General features: G+C 40.6%; 1 protein-coding gene across 2 annotated transcripts in view; it reads right to left on the bottom strand.

The window, feature by feature from the left end:
• col5a1 (procollagen, type V, alpha 1) overlaps positions 1-23,314 on the bottom strand; it is a 74,000-nt gene extending 50,686 nt beyond the window's left edge. For both annotated transcript variants that reach the window (XM_005454554.4, XM_019360650.2), the window contains exons 1-4: positions 22,807-23,314; positions 6,882-7,049; positions 990-1,203; positions 459-621 (exon numbers count right to left, since the gene is read on the bottom strand). In XM_005454554.4, coding sequence (XP_005454611.1) covers positions 459-621; positions 990-1,203; positions 6,882-7,049; positions 22,807-22,906 — 645 coding nt within the window. In that variant the 5' untranslated portion in view covers positions 22,907-23,314. The remainder of the gene's footprint in view (positions 1-458; positions 622-989; positions 1,204-6,881; positions 7,050-22,806) is intronic.
• Between the last annotated feature and the right edge of the window lie 844 nt (positions 23,315-24,158).

The following is a 24,158-nucleotide window of genomic DNA, read 5'->3' as shown; positions in this document are numbered from 1 at the left end:
ATGTGGTACCTTAAATTAAGTCTGATTTATGATTGTGTGCGTGTGAAAGAGTGGGTGGCAAAAGGATCAGATGCTGGTGGAGTGGGGCAAGCCAAATATGTCCATAGAGGATGCGGCCTCTCCCGCAGTCCCCAATTTCGAGCACTATGTCAAAAGAATCGGGGACTGGGGATGACCACCATTGGCACCACAGCCACATGTGTCTGTGCTGTAATTAAAAAGGACGAGTCTGATTATATAGAAATGGGCCTAAATCTTCTGTTTAAAGGCACTGTTTGTTTTTTTTCCGTTTTCATACAGCTTTTCAACATGAACACAGCAAAAGCTGAAGCTAATTTGAACCTGGAATAAATGGCAAACCAGCAGTCCATGAAGCAAACAGTCCCAAATGACCCATCAAATTTGCCAAATTATACAATATACAAAGCTCAGATTAAAAGTTAGAGTTTAACGCCTACCTCAAAGACTTCTTCATCAAGTATTCTTGTTCCAAACACTATAATTCCTTTGGTATCAATGACTGGTTGGGGACTTCGGAGTAACTTCTGTGTGGTCCTCTTTTTACAGTCCAGAATGAGGGTGATGGTCTGCTTGTGCACGCTGATGGCCACTCGATGCCACCTGGAATGGGAGGTACAGTCAATTCACACACTTACTGGATTATAGGCCTCTTTTTGTGTTTGTCCATTTGAATTCAAATCTATCCATCTCTGTCTTCCCAAGTGAAATATAATCTCAGTTTAAATCCTAGTTGTTATTGAGCGTAGAGAGGTTACGCAGTCAATGACACTTAAGGTTAAAAGTCCAAAAACCCAAAGGAGATTGACAAAAAGTTGCTTCCAAACTTCTAAAATTAAACAAAACTGCTGTCAAAGCCTACCACCATCGTGAGGGTCCACTCTAATAGAATGATTTAAAATTGTTTTAAAAGTAGAGCCTGACACTCTTTTTAAGCATTTTGTACAAGCGAGGTGAAAGACTGCACTTACTTTCCGTCGGCTAGGTTGACTCCTCTGAAGAGGGGGTAGTCCTCAGGGCTGGGTCTGCCTGTGTGGTCCTCATATAGGAAGACTGGAGAGCGGCCCACTTCTAGACCAAGCTGCTGGATGCCCTGTTCATTGTACAGAGACAACAGGAAGGACTGGCTGCCCTTCTTAGGCTTCACTGTGGCCATGATGGAAAAGTCCTCAGGGAAGACATCACCTGGCAGGACAAATGGTGGGTTGGATAGAAAGAGAAAAACGCTTTTTTTTGGAGACTTATAAGCAGCCGTAACCATTCATCATCGTAAGAGGAATGAAGCATGAGGTTTGCTTTTGCAAGGTTGTAGTCGTTGTGTTATTTTAGGAGACTGACTGCGTTCTTTGATGTCTAAAGGGAGTGTGATTATTTTTTACTGTTGCTTCTAATGGAAATCGAACAAAAACTAACAAATATCATTTAAATTGGCGGAATCAAAGATTTGGCTTTGCGCGCCAAACGGAAACACCAGAAATTTTTGAGTGCCCAAAATATAACCGGATAGGATTCATCTGAATGGGTTGGCCGGTAAAACGAAAGCTGGCGGGGGGAAAAAGAGTGGATCGATTCCAGCGCGGCGCAGAGTGAGAAGCAGTAATGACAAAAGCATGTGATCCCCAGAGACTTCGTCAAACTATCCTTCAAACTCCTCCTCTCCGCTTCTCTTCTCTGCCACAGCTGATGGGTCTAGCAGACGCCGAGACACCAACGAAGGGCTGAAGAGGAGCAACACATTTTTACAGCAGAAATAATGAAAGACACATTGCCTGGAAATGGAAATACCAACAGTATAGTGGTATTTAAACGCAGAAAAATATACAAAGAGGATGTGTTGGCCTCCGTCTGCTCGGCTCCTTTGAGAAGCCTCACAAGTTCCTCCATTTTGCTTCAGTGTGGAAAACATCTGCCAGACAAATTCCTGTAGTGGGGTGTTCTTAGGACCTCCAAAAAGGAGGAGGCTTGCCAACTGTCTGTGGAGACTGTTGCTTCCCAGATAGTGCTAATGCAGAGGTCTGACTACATTTGGGAACACAGATCACCTTTCAGAACAGGAGGCAACCAGAGTATATTAAAGCCACCACTGTTATCTGGATTATACTGAACATAAGCAAAGAAACCACTTGAATTCCAGTAGTAATCTCCGGCCTTTAGCATGTGCAGAGCAGAGATTTCCAGACAACCGGAAAAGAGAGGCAGGGTTTGTGGCTACAGTGGCTACGCTGGTAAAGCCCCTTACCCAGCCACCATTTTCAGAATATGAAGACACTGCTAAACTAAACTGGGGAATCTTTGGTAATACTAGCCAATCAGACACTGTGGAGGAAAAAAAAGGACCTCAGTGGGAATGCTGGTCGGGTTAGAGAAGAGAAGCCAATTTTTTAGTCTAACTTTCAACTGCAAAGCGGTTTTTCATGGGTTTTAAGAAGTCGCTGTTTACACAGGCGACCTCTGGTGGTCACATGAGTGCACAGCAAACAGGAAAATGAATAGTTTTTTTAAGGACGAAGCAGTCTGCCTTGTAATTTGTGTCCTTCAGATCCACACCACCACCTTAGCTCAGAATATTTGTTTCAGCAAATACTTGTATACTTATGTCATTTCTACTTGGTAGTCAACCGATTCTGAGTTGAATTTTGCTACCGCCACCCGTTCGCTTTCTTCTTTCTTTTCATCGGCCTTCAGCCTTGTCAGCATCTGGATGTCTGTTTGCCTTCCTGTCTTGTCTTCCTGCCTTTTTCTATCATTCCTTCATTAAACGCTAAGCATCAGATCGCATCATGCGGAGAGCACATGCCTTGGCAGTGAGCTCCCTCAGGAATTCTGCTTGGCATCATATGAAAAACATTGCTTTAATTGACAGATGCTTCAGCAGGACGGTGTAAAGCAGAGAAAAAGGAGAGACAGAACACAGACAAGCAACAGGAAGGCAGCTCTTCAAAAAGAAGTTCCTGAGATGTTAGCATTTTGTAAGGAAGACAGATCCACAAATCTTTGGCTTGTTGCATAGTGAACATGAAATTAAAGCACTATAATATAAACAATGCAAGTGGGAAATACCAGAACAAAGAAACACAATTAAGGAAATTTACTGCTGCATCTGTCTTGCACAATAGCCACGTCAGACACACAGGCAGTGATTCAGCACTGGTTTGGTGCAGGCTGTTTGTTCAAAAGTGAAGGGTCAGCTAAGGGGTGAAAGGGAAACCAGAGCACACGGGAAAATGAGTGGGTGTTCTGTGGAGTGTAAGCAGCAAATTGCAAAGCATCGTCCTACTGTATCTGCCCTGCTGGGACTATAACGACCCAACCTCAGCCTGAGAAAATCTTACCCCCCCCCCATCCCCGCCAGAATGTGTTTCTCAACCTGCTGCTCCAGGCCACCAGATGAGAGATACCTCATACCTCGTGTGTGTTCGTGTTGTCAGTGTGTGTCTGTGCCAACATGGTAGGAATGGAAAGGCTGGGGTGCCAACAGTCCCGAGAGTTTACGCTGGCATTTCAGCCGCCAGTGTCAGGCCAAAAAAGGTCTGGGAACGGGAAACTCAAAGACACCTCCAGCCAGCCAGACTAAATCCAGCATTTTACTCCAGATTTTGCTGAAGAGTTTAATATAGCTATCTTTTATTCATCACGTTGGAGAGGGCAGAGGGAATGTTTTGTCCTGTGATATCATGCTACAGGTATGTGACGTGTACACCTGAGTATTCTTCCTCAACAAAACTTACAGAGCCTCAGAGAATGCACAAAACGTCAGCATGGGACGCGGTTATGGCGGCACTTTGTCTGATGATGTCTGCCATCTGTCAGAGTGCATACACGCAGGTAATGGGGTAGAAAGCTTTGTGTCCTGTAATTGGTCATTCAGTCATCACTGTGTCCAACTCTCTTCTTCTGTATGAGACAAGCTGCATTCCTGTGGGACTGTATATTGCTGCAGAGACAACAACTGCCTTGCAAAGCTGTGTGTTTCCAAAGGAGTGCACCTAGCAATAGGAAGAAACAGTGAAGTGACCTAACATGACAGTAAGTGGCTCTAATGTAAACAGGTCCCACTGTACAACTTAAGAAAACGCTAATAATAAAAGAAACATTTTAGCTGTGATATGACATGTTATTACTTTCTTACTCTGGAGTCATTAAACTTGCCCTCAAAGATAATGTTGTACATCTAAGACTGAGATAGGCAATTTTCCCAGGGGCCCACATGAGAAACTATGACTCAAGTGGAGGGCCACACCAATGAGCTTGGAGTTATTCTATAAACTCTTCATAGGCTTATTTGTGCAGCTCTCCACAGCAGTCTCCGTTTCTCATGGACAATTAATTGTCCATCCATGAATTCTACAAAACCTTCCAAATAAATAGTGAACACGATTACAAGCTAGTTTTGCTTGAAATTAAATGCCACTATATATGTAGCATGTGGCACTGAATGCAACATATCACTCTTGAGGGATGCTGGCACACAACAGAACCATGATTGCTTTTACAGCTTGTGAGTTAAGCTGTAGCAGAAGCCCCTGGCCATCTGCTGTGGTCGGTGCCATCTAGCTACAGCAGTTGTGACCACAAGTTTGCAGGCTAAGTAACAGCTAACCCCATTCAGAGAACGTAGGACTTGCTGAGTCTTTCTTCCTTTGGTGTTTGATGGCTATTCTTTATGATGGCGCACAACATACACAGAAGGTAAAGACAAAAAAAATGTTCCAAATGGACAAAATTAAAATGCCCAGATTGGGATTTACTGCAATTTTCATTGCAATGAATTCTCAGATGCTTATTTGTCCTTGATGGGTTGTAGTTTAAGAGAGAGGCAGTTTTATTGCCCAGTTTCTTCCCAGCTCCTTCACTTAATAAAGGTAAGAAAGGTCTCTTCTGTTCAGAGTGCCTCAGAAGTTTCAAATGAATCATCTCTTCCACATGTTTGCCTAATGAGTGCATGTCTGCACTTGCTCTTTTCCAACACATCATCACAAGCTGTCTGTGGCTATGGGGTCACAAGGCGGTGTGATCTAAGTCGGTGCTACTGTGCTTTTATTTCAATACACTTATTGTGAAGCAAAACAAGTGTGTTTGTATGCCTTTATTTTCTATATGTGACTTTTTTTGTACCTTTTCAATAATTAAAGCAAACTGTACCTCCAGACTGAAGTCATAGCTCAAACTGTACCTCCAGACTAAAGTAGCAAACTTACTTAAAGAGGGGAAAAAGAACTGGATAAAATGACCTCAACTGCCTTCTGGAATATATTAGCTCTATGTTCTTGCACCATAAAGGCCACATCACAAACACTGAGTGAATTTTAAAGCCTTCAAGCCAAAGACAGCTAGTTAGTCTGTTTGCACCTTAAGACTGTGCGGTGCCTGTTGCGAATTCCTCCAGTTGGTTTGTTTTATGTAGACTGTTATTTTGGATGATCCAGCGTAGCATGTGTGTAATTACAGCATGTGTGTCTAAACAGAGACTCATATGGGGACATGCTGTCATAAAGCATCAAAGTGAACAGTATTTGTTTGATTGGAGGGCATGTAAGGGCATGCAGCCCACAGGAGCCCCGCAGCTCTACATTAAGCCCCTAGGAAGAGTTATGCCACGGATCAAAGATCCACCAAGGCCAATGTAGCATCTTAGAAGACCACGAATGGAGTTGCCATCCAATCTAAACTTTGTGGAAGCTTAGCGCACAGGAAGGGATATTATTTCTCTCTTGTTGCTATATCTAGACCTCAGCGGCTTTTTATATCCTTAAGCCAAAGGAAAGGCAACAATCACAATCATTTTCAGAAATTGGTTGTCTGGGTCATGAAACTGTGGTTTTTTTTAATTTATGTTTTATGGAAAAAAATAAATATACAGCAAAGACAAAGGAAGAAAACACTGCGAGGCAGAAGCAGTCTAGGAGAAATGATAGAGGGAGAAGTGATGACGCTTGAGGGAAAAAAATGGGAGAAGGAGGGAGAAGAGCAAGGAAAGAGTGCTGGAGAGGGAGGGGAGAAAGGAAAGAAGCACTGCAGCACAGTATATAGCAGTAACTCAAAGCCACGTCAGCATGATAGAACACAGAAAAGTGGAACCCCAGGCTTCCCTCCCATCCACCAACCATATTTTCGTTGCCTTTTCATCACCCAGCTCCTCCTGCTGCGACATTAAATATTACAGGGCTGGATGGCAATGCATCTGATGTGCACTTTCATTATCGTTATTTTACCAACATTTGCTAAAAGTGTCCACACGTGGTAGGCAATTTGTTTCAGTAAAAAATACAGATGCACTTGGACATGCATTAGCAAGATGTCAACATGTTTGCAGGGGACTTAAAGATTAAACAGCAGGCACACCCTTTTTAAAACCTAGAAGTTAAAGGTAGAGTCGAGATAAATTATCAGCTTATGCTAACCGACAAAACTGCGAACCTGGAGGGGGAGAAAGGAACAGTCTAGATGGGAGCAAATGCAAAATGCTTTCCAGCCAAGTTAAAACATTATATTTGGAGTTTAATGTGAAGTAGGATTAAAGGTCACGAAAGCCAAACAGATGGCAAGACTTTAACTTTAAAACCTGGGAAAATGTCTTTAAGCTGAAAGAGGTTTCTTCCTGCTAAAAAGGAGTTTTTCCTTCTCACTGTCACCGAGTGTTTGCTCATAGGGGGTTGTCTGATTGTAGGGGTTTTCTCTCTATAATTGTAGGGTGTTTGTGTTACACTATAGAGCACCTTGAGGTGATTGCTGATGTGATTTGACGTTATTATAGTGTTATGTGTTTCATGTTTGAAAGAGGAGAAATTCTTCAATGCAAGTTCTTAAATTACTTCTTAGTTGAACATGTGCAGCGTGAAAAGTTCTTTGAGTCATATACTCACCTGGGTACAGCTGTTTGGTGGGGGCACTGAGCTGGGCATCTTTGGATACTCTGTAAGCCACATCGGGTCCTTGTGATGACCTTCTATGTGAGCACAAACCCGTTGTTTTCGTAACACCTTCGGGTAAACTGTGAAAATCTAAAATCTTCAAGAGGTCTGCTGGTTCCACTGCAGAGAGGAGAGAGAGACACACAAAAAGTACATTAGATTCACATTCAACAAACTTGAATATGCATAGAGACTAGCATTTGGCTCGTCTCTATGCAGGCCAGCGCATTGCTAAAACAATGCCACTGCAGAGTTTGTGCAACTCCAAACTTCTGCATATTAAGCAAGCCTTAATTATGGCGCATTCAATCTATTTTCTGTCCTTTGCTGACTTAGAAGCACTAGTTACTCAGCAGGAGACTCCACTGTTGTGGTTCAGTGAAGATTTCTGTTATCCATTTAGGCGCTAAACAGAGACATGCCCATTTATAGATCACCCATGATCACTGGTTTCAGCTGCACCAAAACCCATCCTTCCATCTCTTTCGCTGCTATGTTAAATCTACCGCTGCCTCCCTTAGACCACAACCATGCAATTAGCACACTCTCAAGCCAGTCGTCCAAGCTGTAACCAGGCCACCGCAGAAGTACACTAGGTCAGAACAATGTGACACGGGGTTTGACCCTGGACCGCACTGTCACATGCCAAAACCACCCAGGACAAACAGCTGTCCCTGCAGCCAGATGCACAGATAGCAAGCTACCCAATGACACACATTAGTACCAAGCATTGCCCAAGAAAGGTTCTGGACAATAGCACACAGGGTCACGACTATAGGGACCGTCACATAATGACTGAGGATCAAGGGCTGTCTGCATTTTTGAAAGGACAATCTAAAAAAAGGACAACAGGAGGGGTTTATGGCAGTAGAGTTAGGAAAGAAAAAAAGAAAGCATTTTTGTATTGTTATGTGAATACCGAGGGCCAACCCACTAGACAAGATTAAAAACACGCCCATGCACAGGTAAAGCTGTGTCTTTTTCAGTCTACAAAGACCACACACACTGTTTAAAAAACGTTCAATGGTCCCATCCATCTAAGAGTGAAAGGGCTGCTAAGAAAGGTGAACAGGCATCTCTAAATAGTCTTTGAGCGCATTCTCCATTGCCCTGCAACAACCTCCAGCTGGATGTCATTACACATGACTCACGTGCAGAGCAGATCAATTAAAAAGAAAAAAAGGGGGAGGGGGGCGTCCTTAAACAGAGGTTTTCATTTAAGAGTCCTTTGGATGCACGTGTTCCTCCACAGCTGTGCAGGCTTTGTAAAAGAAAAACTTCCTCCTCATCCTCGAAGGTCTGATTGCATGTTTCTGACATTATCTTATACAAACTAACTAAAGAGGCCTGCTGATGTCTAAGGCTACAATTAGTAAAATAAAAATCATACTGTTTTTATTTGTTTGCTTGTTTTACTAAAACATCAGGTTGGCAATAAACACAAAGCAAAAAGGCTGAAGCATCCGCTTCCAGTTCAGATATTACTTTGTAAAGGCAAGAAAGCTGTAAGATTCGAGTCGTGTCTGATTTACAATGTGTTGTTGTGCTGGGGTCATATTAGGCAAAAGTGGTTAAGGGATTTGTGATAGCAGCTCTTTTACACCCACTGCACCCATCTGTTTAAAACCCCAACTAGTCAAGCCTGTAAGTATGTCAAAAAGATAACTACTCTCATATTCCTGTCAGTCCAAACCCACAGGATGACAGAGCCTCTGTGCGGGTGAAGGGTCTAAACACAAAGCGCTTCGTCTGTCATCAGCTCACAATGAAGCAGCAGCTCACCCAGCAGCCAGAAAATGTCTATCATTCAGTCATGATGACAGAGGTTCACCTAATGAGGCTTACTTTCAGAGCTCGGCAGCAGAGTAATGATATATCACACTAATGGAAATGTGCTTCTTGTACAAATTTCCTCATTGATAGATTACTAATCCGCATTCGTGTTCTACATCATTATCGCATCATTATTGCTTCATGAACAAAAGGTCAGAAGAGCCTATTCCTACTGAAGGAGTCACGCAGCACAAGGCGAACAAAGCCTGTGAAAATTTTTGTCCACCTATCATCATATAGACTGATTTTTAAGGCCAATATGTTTCAAAATATCCACTGATTTTATTTTTTCAAACACGTGAACAGATTTCCATAAAATTCATTATGTGTAGATATTCATTTATTCATTTACCCTTTGTGTTACTCGACTCTGTTCAGATTAGCTGCTTGTTGTGTTTGTGGCAGAGTTTTGCAATACAAACAGGGAGGCTGCAGTGCCCTCTGGTGGACAAACTATGCGACGCTAACACTCATAACATGGTTGAAGGGTGTTTCTCCTATCTCTTGATTTCATTTTCATTTTCATTTTTCATTTATCAACTGTTATAAAACAGATACCAACAGACTGTCAATTAGATAATATCAGCCTGCTGATACATTGGTCACCCTCCAGAGTTGAAAAAGTTTAGAATACTTTAACTCTTTTTTTCTGGTTATGGAAGCTGTTCCTGTCTAAGGTATAAGTTTAAAAATGTTACCTATAAATTTTACAGTAGCAAAAACGCATTTGCTTTCAATATCTGTGTCATTCCTCAGATGATAATGTGAGAAATGTTTGGCAGAAAAAACAACTTACCCTGTATCTTCACACTTCTTAAATGGTATTAGCAAGCACAATCTATTCATCAAAATATCCATCCGAAGCCTCTCTAATCCATTATTAACCACACAGGAAGATATTTATAAGGCTGATGCATTAAGCATAGAATCACAGAAACATTTTTATGTTATTTGCTACAATTTTTGAGAGAGACCACAAAATGCAAATATCTCTGTTTTTGCTCTTTCCTAAAACAACCCCAAAAGTTCTCCAGCAGACTTCTTTGCCCCGACAGTCATTCCCTTTAACCTGCCAACACCTAACAGCGCTCACTGGGAGACAGATCAATTGATAACTGCACAGAGGCAGTCCATACAAGGGATGGAAATAACCATCTGACAGCTGACACAGTGACCACTGTCTAAATGATGCAGCTTAGTAGTGTAGTCAGAATAAAGCCAGTACACAGTGTTGCAATCCAATAGTAATGCTCAGGTGGTGGCGTACTGTGGTGTCTTTGATTCTCAGACTGTTTCAACCAGCAAGCCACAACCTCCCTTTTCCATCCCACCTCCTCATACATCTTCATGTAATCTCTTTCTGTCACACACTGTCCCCGTTTCCTTATTTGGACACAACCTTGCTATTCCCCACTGCTGCAGACTCTGGTGATGACAGGTAAAAACACTAAGTTCAACTTTAACTCACTGATAAAAAAAGCCCAATTTTTTAGTCTGTGCTTCTAGACCGTCGGGGTAATTTAACACCATCCCTTTTTAACATTTTGTTTGAAGTATGAACACAAATAGATACACTGCCTCTACTTATGAGATGTTTCCAACAAGCCATTTTATTAAGTCACAGACAAATACTGACAAGTTAGATCAAATATTTTTGTGCTACAGCCACTTAAACTCAGATTAATACTCAATAACAACTTAGTAATAACATCCAGGTCAGCACTGAAGGGAGAAAAAAAGGAGGATGTTTGTAAGGAGCACCCAGCGACCCTTTCCAAGAAGTGTTGCTTTTGCTAATCCACACTGACATGATCAAATGTCAGTGTGGATTAGCAAATTGGAAGGGAGCATCAGGACAGCATTCTTTCATATCCACGTCAGAGCATCCATAAGTCAATTTCTTATATTATTCTTTTATCCTCATGTGAAATCCTTTTGGTTTTCAGGTGAGGTTATGGATGCGCCTGGTTCTTAAAGCAACCTCAGGGATCGGTCACCTGGAGATGAGCCAAGGTGGAGCCTGCCAATAGCATTAAAAGAGAAGGGGGTAGACTAAAGGAAAGCATAATATATCCCACACCAGCTATAAAATAAAAGCCCTATTGAATAACCCATTTGAGAATCAGCCAAAAACACGTCTCTTTCAATAAAGCAATCTTTTCGGGTACTTCAGAGCACAAACACCAACATTATCACCTATGTTTCCGTCATCCGTTAACACGTACGCACTTTCATTCACAGATTTCTGTCACTGGCTTTCGACCTTTCAGCAGAAGCCATCCTGACCACATCCTAAGCCACAGGTATGGCTCTCAATCCCACCTTGTTAACCTGAGATGTTTACCCACTTAGCATGGCGGATCCCTCAAGAGACCAACACCTGAGGTGCTGGATGCTAAAAATAATTTTCTCCCTGACCACAGCCCCTCACATCCAAGATGCTGGCTCTCCATACATACACAGAAAACTGTTTACATGACACGGTCTTGTGTACATTTGCTCACCCAGTGGGTCTGCTGTAGCACTTTTGTTGTTTTTACTGCTTTCATGCAAGTGGATGTGACACAAATATGGTAAATGGCATTCCTTAAGCTTTAGTACACTACAGGAACTCCAACAGTGTAAATAAAAACATTATATTTCTCATGTTACCTGCGCATGCTTCCACTAAACACTGAAGCACCATTCAAGATGTGAAATAAGCAATGCCATATGAATCCTGCATGAAAAGTAAACCTGCACTGCCACCACTCAGAACACTCGGTAGTATTAGTAAGACTGTGAAATAATGGATCTTTTCTCAGTTATGAAAACTACAACCTGAACGCAAAATTTTTCTTTCTATGAAACTTTCTGTTGGTTTTTGAGGATGGCTGTAATCCTACAGTTAGTGCGTCCCCATCCATGTACAAAGAAAAAACTCCGTACATTGGATACATAAATTAGCCACCAAATTACTTTGATCTTTCATGTGAAAAAAAAGCAGTTTATGGTTTTATTTGTCAAGCACAGGTTGTCACAGTGGAATGAAGTGTAATGAATTCATAAAATCTGAGTTAATTTGAAAGGTGTGGTGAAACATTACATTGCAACAAACTGTTATACAAAGAAGTTGGCAGAAAGCTCTTTTGTAAATCTTCCCCTCCCTATCTAACGACTCCTTTTTTATTTCAGATTTTCTCTCTTTATGTGAACAGTAGCTCGAGCGCCACATTCTTAATCCACATTCGGCTCCGTGCCAGGACTGTGGTGGATCCCATTCCCCTAAACATCCATCTACCGTCTACTTCCACTAACGCACACATACGTGTACACACACAGAGTCTCTGTGACAACACTTAGCGACTCCAGACAGCAACATTTCATTTGACAGGAGGAGGGGTGCCGGACCACTGAATTAGGACTTTTTCATGGTGGTGGGGTGGATTAACATTCTTCCCTCTTTCACTGCCTCCTCCTCCAGCCCTTCCTGAAGTGAGGCCTAACTCTCCAGGCACATGCTTGACCTGGCGCTGAGGACAAGGAGTAATTAGCAGTCATAAAGAGGACCCTGGCTCCTCTTGGAAATCAGCACAGTCAAAAACAAGAATGCCCAAAGAGAGACTTCCCCCTCCTAGTGCGCATCACAGATGGGGAGGGTCTGGGAGTCTTTCTTTTTTATTTCACCTGATTCTGTTATAAAACTTGAAGCCAAGTGTTGTGAAGCTGGAGCCACACTGTGAGTACAGCAGGTTACAATTAGGGCCCTGGCTTTAATTACTTAAAGCAAGACTATGTAACTTTAAAAATAGGGCGATGTAAGGCATTCCTGCACTTCAAAATTGAAAGCAGAATTCATAACCAACAAAACACACAACCAAGTAGCCTCAGGGGTTTTACACATAAGATATATTTGGACCGGCATGACTCATGCGGGTGGATATTATCCAGTTCACCAACTTAACTTTGTAACTTACCCTTCTACAACACCTCATTTAAACATTTATTGTTATTATTCCATATTTGTCATTTAGCAAATTAGAGCAGTTTGCTTTACAATCTGAAGCAGAAAGATTTATCTTAAAACAGGCTTAGATCCTGAGAGAAAATGCCTAAACAATACTAATGTTCACTAATTATATGAGATTTTTTGCCATCCTTTTCTTTCCCCGTTAATGGTTCACATTTAATCCCATAAAAGTCACAAACCTTTTATTAAGTTTGCAGATGTTGTCTTAAGATATGAAACCTTGATCAAATTACAACTCCTGCAAATGTACAACATTTTAGATCCAGAGCATGAAGGAAAAAAATGAACACACCTCCATCAGCGCTGACCTTAAGTTGTTGCTTCTGGGTTTCATGTGACCAGACATGAGAATCATACTGTAGGCATTATGCTCATGCTAGACTGAGCACATTATACACACTGCATGGGCACATGTTACTGCAGATGCATGTGTAAACTAATGCAAGCACATACCTGAATGGGATGCCAGTACCCAAGATGGTAATCATCTCCACAACTTTAATTAACTCGTAAACCATAATTAGACTGGTTTCTTGCCAATCACACTTCTCTACATGCGCTGCAGTAAGGCTCAGACAAAGGTATTGTATTGACCGTAAAAAAAACCCCCACCTACACTAGATACCAAGTGAATGTGAAAGTCCCTGTTAGCATAAACTATATAAACAGAAGCACAGGGCCACAACACATTACACCGAGAGGAACTTTTCAGCCATGGAAACTCGTGCCATGAAGCTCCCACTATACAGTGTTTGTGCTGAAGTTAATGCCAGGGGTCTCGGACTTTGCAAGTACTGAGTCAGCAGAGTGTTGGTGACCATTATACACGATGTGGGTCAGCACTACATGATCCAACTTTATATGATCTGCCACTTTGTGGTTGAACTGCTGTGCTTTCTAAACACTTCCACTTTGCAATCATACAACTTAAGTTGGTCATGGAATATCAAGGAGGTAAGAAATCTCACAAACTGACAGTGTCATCCTATTACTGAACCTCACTTTAATTCACTTAGCTCTTTAAGACTTCATGGCTAGGTCCTTTATTTTATGCAACTGTAGCAATGGGAAAAATTAGGAAGTGTGGTCCAGTACTTTTGTTGTTAGTGTTACTTTAATTTCAGTAAACAGCTAAGAAAATGAATTCAATATCTAAATGATATGACCAAAAATCAATGTTAATAGTAACTGAAAGATAACCTGGTGATTAAAGCATGTCAGTCACCCCCGGGCAACTGCCAGTCCCTAGATACAAGTGTGTCTTCTGTGACATTTTGGTCTCTGGTTTCTGGCAATTGCTTAATTAAAAATGACAACAAAGGGTATTTGGTGCATGGAAGACAGTGACTTGTCTGCAAACACTGGCAAACTACTCAGCAACCGGTTGTGAAACTGTGAAAACAAACTGGAAACCAGAACCATTTTCCGTCAAAGTAAACATCGTACCTTTGGAAATGTGTCTGCTGTAGCAGTAGACGTACCTTTGAAGTGAATGTAATCTGTTTCTCGTTTGTGTATCACTACAGTTAAGAGTTTTTGGATTGATTTAACAAAAAACTCATCTTAGAAAATTTGATTGGTGTAAGAGATTCATCCTAATATGATTGTGCAATTCAGCTCAAGTTACAAATCTAGCTGTCTTTGGTACTGTTAGCATTAGCGTTAGCAACCATCATGAAATTCAACCGAATTTCCCGGAGGAACCCACCCGAGGGATTAATAAAGTTTTATCTAATCTAATCTATGTCCTCGGCAGGGTTGTACTTTACAAAGATCCAACTAGGGATGAACCCAAAATTAGCATCAACTGATATTTGCTCTGCTGACAAATAAAGAAAAGAAAAAAAAGAGAAAGATGGTATTTATTCACGTCATTGGTGGAAGTTTATTTGATGCATTGCATTACCTCTGCACAAACTAAATGAGCTGGAAAAACTTTAAAACATGTCCAAAGAGTGAGGGAATAAATGAGCACAAAAACAAAAGCTTGAGAAAAGAAAAAAAATAATTGGTTTCAGGTATCACCCACATTGTTCTTTCAAACACTGGCATTGGTATTGAATTTAAGAAACAGTGCAACCCAAGTAGCAATACACAGTACGTCTAGTTAATGACTAGATCATAAGAAAATGTTTTCTTAGGCAACAACTTCCAAAGGCAACAAAGGCCAGTGTTTAGTCTGTAAATGACTTCACATGCCAGTATCAGTTTCATTTTATCCGCCAGCTTCAGTCCCAGACATTTCAGGACACTGACCCAGTGACCAGCTGAAAAAGCTGCACAAGGATAAAGCAGCAGGGAAGATAGGAGGAGAGGAGGAAATGAGAAGCCCAGGATCTTTTTGTTTACATATCCACTGCATTTGTTCCTGTGGTTTTGATCAAATAAATCTGACGTTCATTTAAAATATGAACCATTAGCCCAAGTCTAGTTGCAAAATGACAAGACACTAAAAAAATGACAAGCAGGTAGGATTCACACACAGACACACACCTGAAAGATGATCCAGACTACAGAGTTTTCCTGACCTGAGCTTCCTCACTGCAGTCTGATGCTCTGTACTTTAGCTGCACTCTTATTGCTTTAACAGTGTAAATGCCATATGGTTTACTTCACTGTCTCCACGCTGCAGCTCACAGCGCTGAAGATAAATCATTGTCTGCCGTCCACCACAGACTCAGATGGAAAAACTGAGTCAAGATTCCACTGTGCACCTCTCATTTTACAGCAAAAAGTACAGAATTGGTTCTTTTGAAGCACATATGTGATCCATGTTATCTCTCACTTATTAAGTCTTTTCTCATTCCGCCCACTGTGGTTTTGTCTTTTTCTGCAGCTTCTGTTTTATTTTTTAATCTCTGTGTGCAACCTTCTTCCACACACAGACTGCTTGTTTTATCTTTTTCCTTTTTTCTGCACTGAAGCCTTCCCCTCATTCTGCCTCTCCCACAAGCAGATATGGTTTTAATAGCTGACTGCTGAGAAATTCATGATAAAGGAGAGCCTTGCAGCACTGACATTACGGAACCATTTCCTCTCGCAGAGCCTCACAAATAACAGCTCCAGCACCAACACACTGGGACAGCGCAATGAAACAGAATAATAAATACGAAATCCTGCACAATAATGATGCTTTTGTCTTCGTTGAGGACTATCCAGCGCTGCCTATCAAACCTATTTGCCTCGACTGAGCTGCTGTGCCTCACAGCTAATGATGGGAATCAATCCAAATGTGCAATGTTTTCTCACCAAGAAGGTGTTTCATCATCTTTAGTGAACTCAATGACCCATAAAGAAATAGTCCCACTCAGCCCACATAATCAATAATACAGTGGTTAGACATATGTGTGGTGGAACATGCTTTATATTTTGTGTGTCCAATAAAAATCCAATTATATTTCTAAATTGGGAATGTTTACATTCGAAGGCATGGCTAAGGAGAAGTAAATGAAAGCATCATTTCAAGACACACACGCAAGCTTGTCACTGGTGAGAATGGAAATCACAGAGAAAAGAATGAGCAAAGTTTTTTCTTTCTTTTAAAAGCAAGTCAATGAAGTGTGAAAAGGCACGAAAACAACAGGAATATATAAACTATCAGTCACATTTCTCATTATACAGTCTTTATATGAAACTTGCAGAAAAACAAAACCTTGCCATCTCATCACGGTGCCAGATAACACGCAACGAGCTGCACTGACAGCCAAGTCAACCATCAATTCATCTCCTGCTGACACTTTAACCAGTGTCACAGTTGAGCAACATCAAGCCTGTGGGTGAACAGAAGTTAAAGCATGAGTAAATCTCAGGAATGACAGACAGCTGCAGTATAAGTGATCAAAATCAGCTTCTAACTATGATAAGATGCACAGTCTTGAAGTCTAGAAGAAATGATCCTTCAGGTTAATTTCACTGAGGAAGATCTGTTCCCTGACAGTTTGCTTTTGTTCCTCTGTGTGTCAGAGTGTTGCTGTAGTCCCGTTCTGTTGCTCTATTTTTCATCATTTTCGCTTTCTTTGTCAAACTCACTTCTTTAACAATTTTGACATAACTGTGCCTGTCTGGCAATCCTTTCTATCTGTGTTCTGAAAATCAATCACTTCCTGTTCTTGAAGTAGCCTTTACTTTTTAAGCATTCTGCCTTCCTCCTAAAATACAGCCCTCCTTTCCCTACACATCACCATCTCGTCCAGGGAGCCTTTTACTAATTCTACATTATCACCACTAGCATCTAGACTCTGGAGGTCCTGCACTAGCTCCTAACTTCATTTAGAGCATCACTGTATGAAATTGCTTCTTATCATGAGTCTGTTCACAAAACTGTAACTCAAGACTCTAAATTACACAATTTTTTGTTGTTTTTTTACTTTCATTGGAAACATTTTCTGGGTTTTTCATGCAAACAGAGTACATGACATCAATGCCACAGGCCATAGTTTGTATTCTGAGTACAACTTGTGGTTGAGTTTGCATAACAAAAAAGAGTTTTGGCCTAGGATAGGGAAAGATTGCGGTTTTGGTTAGCATATCTGTGCAACCAAAACCCTTTTTGTCTCAACTTTTAGCTTTTCAATATCTAATGGGGACGATAGTCACTCCCTAAATACGGGTAAAAGTTTTATCGTGTTTTAAATTACGCTATTTTGTTGCAAGATGTTTTGACAGTGAACATTTTCCTCTTATATTGTCACCATTTTGCAACTGGGCAGATAATAAGAAACAGGGTTTCCTTTCCGGGACCTTTAGCCTTCATTCAGCTTGCTTCTGCAAATGAGTGAAACTCAAGCTTGTTCCCTTGTTGCTCCCTTGTAAGTTCATTGAGGATGGTTTCATGACAAAACACTGCTAAATAAGCAAAACCTTACTTTTTACTGTGTTATTATTTCAATTCCTTCTAAATTTGTCAACCAATAAATTAAAGAGTACATGGGGCTACAGTAAAGTTTCTAGAGTGACCAAAAAGCCATTGTATTTCCCCCTAGTAGGAAAAAAATGCTTACACTCAGTATTTCTGCTGCCCAGGCTGTGGCTTAGCTCGGGCTGGGGAAGGGGGAATGGGGTTGGAAAGGATGAGTCATACATTGCTTTCCATGCTCAATGGTTATAATACCCCATTACAGAGAGAAGCACTGTTTCCCAGCTAAAGTGAATACTCGGCTTGTGAGCCTGGACCAGAATTCACTTTTCACTCTGCCATGCACTACATGCTGCAACAAAGCATAGGGTTGAAATCAAAAACAGGCGCGGGGGGTTGCATCATTAGGTAGAGCATCCAACTTTTACATCACTCGTAGGGTCATGTTGACATTTCCAACACCACTGTCTCCATTTGGTTCCATTTGTCTCTGAGAGTGTAAGGAACACATCGTCCTCGTTTGCTTGCATTTGGAGCTGGAATGATCCATCTATGTCTGTGTGCTTTTAGCAATAAGCTAATTTGGAGAAAAATGTGCCACTGGCTTCAAATCAAGCACACTGTGTCATGAGTACAGAGGACCATTGAGCGGTTCAAAACAATTATTTGAACCTTAATTAGTCTGGAAAGGACTAGACGATATACTGTCCAAGATATGGCAAATAATGAACTATTTGTGCAGCACAAAGGATCTCCTTAACTCTGACACGGGGTCAAAAACTTGTCCTGCATATTTTGTTTTATCTTCCATGCTATTATCAGGCATTAGGGCTGATTTACAGAGTCGTTTCCACAAAGCCTGTATTTACAGGGCTGAAGTGGCACATGCAGTTGCAGGGTCACTGCTTCTCCCCACAGAACAGCTAACTCGGATTCCTTCCTCAGCGCCATGGCAATAGGCACACACAAGAAGCCACTTTTTCTCATCGCCATTTATCTGATTGAGTTTGACATGACCTCAGGATTGCCACTTCAAGGTAAGTAAGAAAAGCCCTTCAGAAATTCAGAGCAAAATTACAGTTACATTCTCACTGGAAGATTGAAGCTAAGGCAGATGGGTGATGGTAACATAGATCTGAAAATCCCTCCTGAACAAGCTTTCGTAAGGTTAAAACCCAATGTTGTAAATGAAACATTGGCATCGTTGCCTTTAATTTATATAAACTGATATGCAATTACCAATTAGCAAGTGGTTAAAATCTCTCCGGTCACAGTATCTTCTATGATTTTTTCTTACTGGGCTCATGAAGAAGGGTATATGGAAGAAAAAAAGGCAAAAACGAAGTAAGCCACATAAATTCCTTTTGAAAACGAGTTGTCTAGATATGAGACTATAAATAAAAAACAGCTGTGGACCAGCTGTAGTCGACCTTTAACCCTGCCATAAACCTGGGTTGCTTAAACAGAAAGAAGCTTTTAAGGGCCCTCAATGTGTATGTGCAGAGCTTGCTGAAATGCAAGGCGTAGCATCATTATTTTTTATCAAATCTGCTCTAAGACTGCAGATGTTATTTGATTAGAAATCTTCTCTAAAACTAGCACAGAATGTATTTTCACTTGAAAAAAAATGCAGCAGTATTTTTTTTCATGGTCCCCTGTTCCACATAGAATGGGAAGAAAACATCTGGAAGCCATTTTTTCTGGCTTTTTGAAGGGCTTAGCAGACAGCACAATGGAACTTATCAAGTCCAGATGGGAAGGAGCTCAGAGAAACAGCGAAGCCTTCTTCTCTATATTTCTTTAAAACGTATGTAGAGAATCAACAAATATCAGTTCTTACTATATAGTGTATTTCTCAAGTCACTACCATATTTTGTGATCAGCCTTTTCTTCCAATATTTTCAATGCCCTTGGTGACTTTGGCCAAAACCCATTCATGTTTTCATTTGCACAAGGTATTCAAAGAATGTTATTTCAGCATTTTTGATGACTAAAATACACTCGACAAGTAGGATCTGATCTGGTTTAAATGTCTGTTATTAACAAGGGCGATCCAAAAAAACTTTGCTTAATTAAACAACAACAAACCAAAGAAAAAAGAGTCAAAGCAGATTATCTAATACTTGTGAAAAGAGTCCATTGATTGAGGAGACCAGATTAAAAAAATGCAAGTCAGCAGAAACACAAAGGAAACCATTTGTAAATTAAGCTAGATTTCGTCTATAGCAGTTATACTGTGTCCCACAGACATCTGAAAACATCAGTAAGCTAAAAAGTAGAGACTACACATTACATATCAATCAATCCTAATTTGAATTCTGCATTTCAGGGTTTATATTGGCTCGGGAACTTCAAACTGTTGCAAAGGTTCTTTGAAAAGCACACATCTTACCCTGCTGCCTCCAAGAGACAGAGAAGAATTATGGGAAACAAAGATGAGAGGAGCTACACTATAAAGAATGCCTCTCTTCAGGCAGTGAAACTGTAAACCTGACAGCAGTCCTGACCTTCACCTTTGAACTCTGACCCCTCTTCTCATTCTTGTCCAGGGCCTTCTGTTATTACCGCTTTTCACATAGCTTAAACTGAGTTTTTCCTCTCTAATACCAAGACCAGGTCTTTCTAAACTTCAGTCTACTGAAAGACAAACTGACCGCAAAATATTAAAATATATACACTGTGATACAAGTATATAACTTATAAATTCAATACATATTTCTGCATTTGTCTTTATAAACTAATGAGTCAGGAGCTTATTTCATATAATTCAGCACCAAATAAGCTAAGCCACATTTAACAGCAGACACACAGCATTAAGCCTGCAAAACAGCAGTCTTTTATACTTTAAGAGAGACTGTAATAAAGCTGCAACAAATTAGCTTAGCTCCACATAGCAGGCTATTTTAGCATCATTTTCCAAACCGCTTTCGTTTACAGATCGTGGCTTTATAGTATTTGTTTATTAACTCATTTCTGTCTTTCAAAAAGTATCACATGCCAACAGTTCACAGTGAAATAGGCTCTGAATCAAATGTAGTTAAAATGTAGTTATATTTCATGGGTAAGTAACCCATTGTGTAAAGAATATGCTAACTGCTAATAGGTTAGGCCTTGCTGTATTGTTTGCTTGTCTTTTTATTGAGCTCTATATGCATTTTAGTTATAGGAAATACATTTGTTATAGATTTATGAACATATATATGATTTGATAAGAAATTTTTTAGGCTATGATCTTGACTGGGTATTGTATTCAAAACAAAAACCATTGTGGAATTAGCATCATACTAATACCTAAATAGCTGGTGATAAAACATGAATACAACATCAATTCTTTAGTAAATGGTATTTGCTCAACTGCCCTTTTTGATTTCAGTGTTAAACAAAAAAAAACAAAAAAAAAGCATACTTAATTTTTTTGTTTTTAATTTAAACATAGCTGACAAGCCCTAAAACAAGTAGTATTGTATGCCTGGGCAGGTCTCTACTAGTCTTCAGCTTGATGCATTTTGGTCCTCCCTCAGGCTAAGAGGTGATGAGGCTTAGGTCAGCGATAAGCTTTCACTTGTGATAAACTTGCTAATTGTCAGTAATTATTTGTAGACCATTTGTCTTATCTGATTGTAAAAGGTCTAGAAAAGTCATTAAGCAAAAAAAAATGTATTAATAGCAAAACTGGATTTAATATTTTTGCATTGCACAGTGTTTAATTGAAAGCAACTACTTTAAAATAATGATTGGTAAAATCTAAAAAAACAAAAAAAACAACTGATGGACAGAATAATTAGTTCACAAAAAAAAGCTTTCATGGAGTCGGCATGTTTCTTGCAATCAGTCATGAAGTGCTTCCTGTCTGGCATGTGTCAAGTTTCGGAAAATGTACCAGAACCCTTAGGGATTTCTTACAAAACTCTCGTTCCTCTCTGTCAGTTTCAAGAGATGATTAAATCCAGCCACCAGCATCAAAATGACCTCAGGCCCATGCTCTTTAATGTCCCACCAAAAATTCAACTCCTCCTCAGTCATCAAAAATGACCCAGATTTCAGTCCAGCCAGCATACAGTGACCAAAGTTTTGTCCAGTTAACAACCAGTGTTTATAGGAAACACGAAAATAAACACTTTGCAGTAGATTTCTTAGTGTATATTCAACAATATGAGCCTATAAAACCACTTCAACTTCATATGTTATTATCATGGCTTACTTTCTAAACTGGAGTGCATTTTGAACTCCATAATCGTCTGTAATCAGGCATCACAACAAATTTACCCCATCAGCACAATCATGGAAGCTTTTTAACTGCCCTGAGCAGACAGAAGAAGCCATCTGTTCATCTCAATGTCCTGTGTCAGACCTTCACAGCACACAGCAGCCCGTCACCCATGCCAGGCAGTCTTAAGGCGCTAATAATACATATAGGCCAAACATAAACCCAATGCATGCCCTCTCACCACTGAGACGAAGAGGTGGTCACTTCTCCAATTAAAATAAGCGGGCCTCTAACTGGCATACCAAACTATTATTTATTCATGTTTTCGGATTAGACTCATATAACTGTCACTGAGAAACATCGGGAGAATTTATAGAATGCATTTAGTGAAAGATGTGTTTGCTTGAGCCTCAGTGCAGGGCCCCAGCGCTGTCCCCTGATGTGGAGTCCTTAAGGCGGCTCCACCCTACCACTTCAGAGGACCTTCAGCCCCTCCTTCTTATGAAAATTATACCCATCCTTCTCATCTGCTGAAAAGAAGCAATGGTAAAAGAGTATTTAGACTTTAAGATGCACCACAGCAATTACTCCTACATAATAAGTATGCCAAAAAAAAAAAAACTAGTTACTTATGATGGTTACTAATTAATGCATATATTTCCTATTTTTAATGCATTCAAATGAATAAATGCACTTCAGCTATACTGCTTTGGCAAAAACAACAACAACAAAAAAACCTATGCACAACTTGCAGATGAAACCTCCAAAAGCAGTCTTTTAATTCTTTTTGACAACTTCCCATAGTTTCGGGGCACACCACCAAGCTGAATACATTAAAGAGGAGGGGCAGACATCTGTGGTCCACTATGAGCGAAAAGGCAAAAAACTTTTCAGTGCAAGGCTCCTCCAAAGTGCATCCACAAAAAAAGAAAGAAAAAAGAAAGGGAAAAAACCCCACACAGCTGCATCTCACCTGAACTTGCTTGCGACGTGATAAAAAGGAGAATCACGGATAAAGTGATTTGGACGTCCCTTATCCTCCGTTTAACTTTCCATCTTATATGGGTATCCATGACCGCCAGAGACGTCCACGGCAAAGTGGATTCACTTTTTCAACAGCTAATTAGACTTGCAAAAACTTCTGGTCAGGACAATTAAAAAAAAAACTAAAAGCCAAAAAAAGTCCCAGAGAAAAAAAAGGGGGAGGGGGGTATGTCGTTATTTCTCAAGCAGCCATAAGGGTTTGTTAGTGTGAGTTTTCCCCCAGCTGGTTGACGGACGGCCACCGTCTCTCCCGTACTCCTCTCCTCTCTGCGCTTCTGAACTGTCCTGCACCGCTGCGCCTCCGATCTGAAGTGCTGGCCCCTCTCTTTCAGTCGTCACGTAGAGCCCCTTCAAGTCAACAGGGCAACACACACACACACTCGCACAGAAGAGGGAAAAAGTCTTCCCCCCCAGGCTGTCACTCACTTTGCGGACAGGAGACTCGGGCAAATCAGAGGAGCCTGTATATTAGGGCCAGCCCTGTTATTGGCCGAGGGTGGGAGGAAAAGTTGAGGTGAAAGTTTCACGCCTCCAGCTCTTGCGCTCGGAATTCTTTTACATGGAGTCCGCTATTTCCAGAGACGTGGTTCAGAGCGGGAAAAGCAAAACTGCTTTTTTATAGGTGGGAAGGCGAGATGTTTTATCTGCAAGAGCTGATTTATCTGGAGCTGACTGCCATGGGACTGCGAGAAAAATCGTGCTGTACAATCCACAGGTGGACCCCCAGTGCTAGTTCAACCATATGATATAACAGTATACTGAGGCTAGATGATCAGATATATAGTGAAGATATACATCTATTTGTAATGTTCTCCCTTTTAAATGAATCAGATATTTACTCTAAGGAATAATCCACTCAAAGCTCATATCTTTTTTTATGTTAATCGGTGATCTACGGGCTTTAAACCTGTTGAATATATGATGAAATAATGTGCTTGCAGATTTTATTACCCTCTGAAGTTTTTTCATTAGTACCACAAACTTTAATGTTTAACAGTCAATAAAAGTAAATATGTAAAAGAATTTCCACCTTTTATGTGGTTTCTTTATCTAGAGCAGAGACGTGAATTCATTTAATATCATTCCCACATACAGCCCACTTTGATCTTATGCGGGTCAGACCAGTGAAACTACCCTTTATGTCAGTGTAGAGAAATGTAACTACACATTTAATCAATGCAAGATCTCAATATGAGAAAAAGAAGCTCAAATTCAACAGTATGTCCCACTCTCTCTGTGTGGCAAAGTAATGCCTCTGTAGTAAATTAAAGAAATCTCTCA

This window comes from Oreochromis niloticus, linkage group LG7 (assembly GCF_001858045.2).
Source record: "Oreochromis niloticus isolate F11D_XX linkage group LG7, O_niloticus_UMD_NMBU, whole genome shotgun sequence".
NCBI classification, from domain to species: domain Eukaryota; kingdom Metazoa; phylum Chordata; class Actinopteri; order Cichliformes; family Cichlidae; genus Oreochromis; species Oreochromis niloticus.
This window is presented reverse-complemented; position numbering and strand designations above follow the sequence as displayed.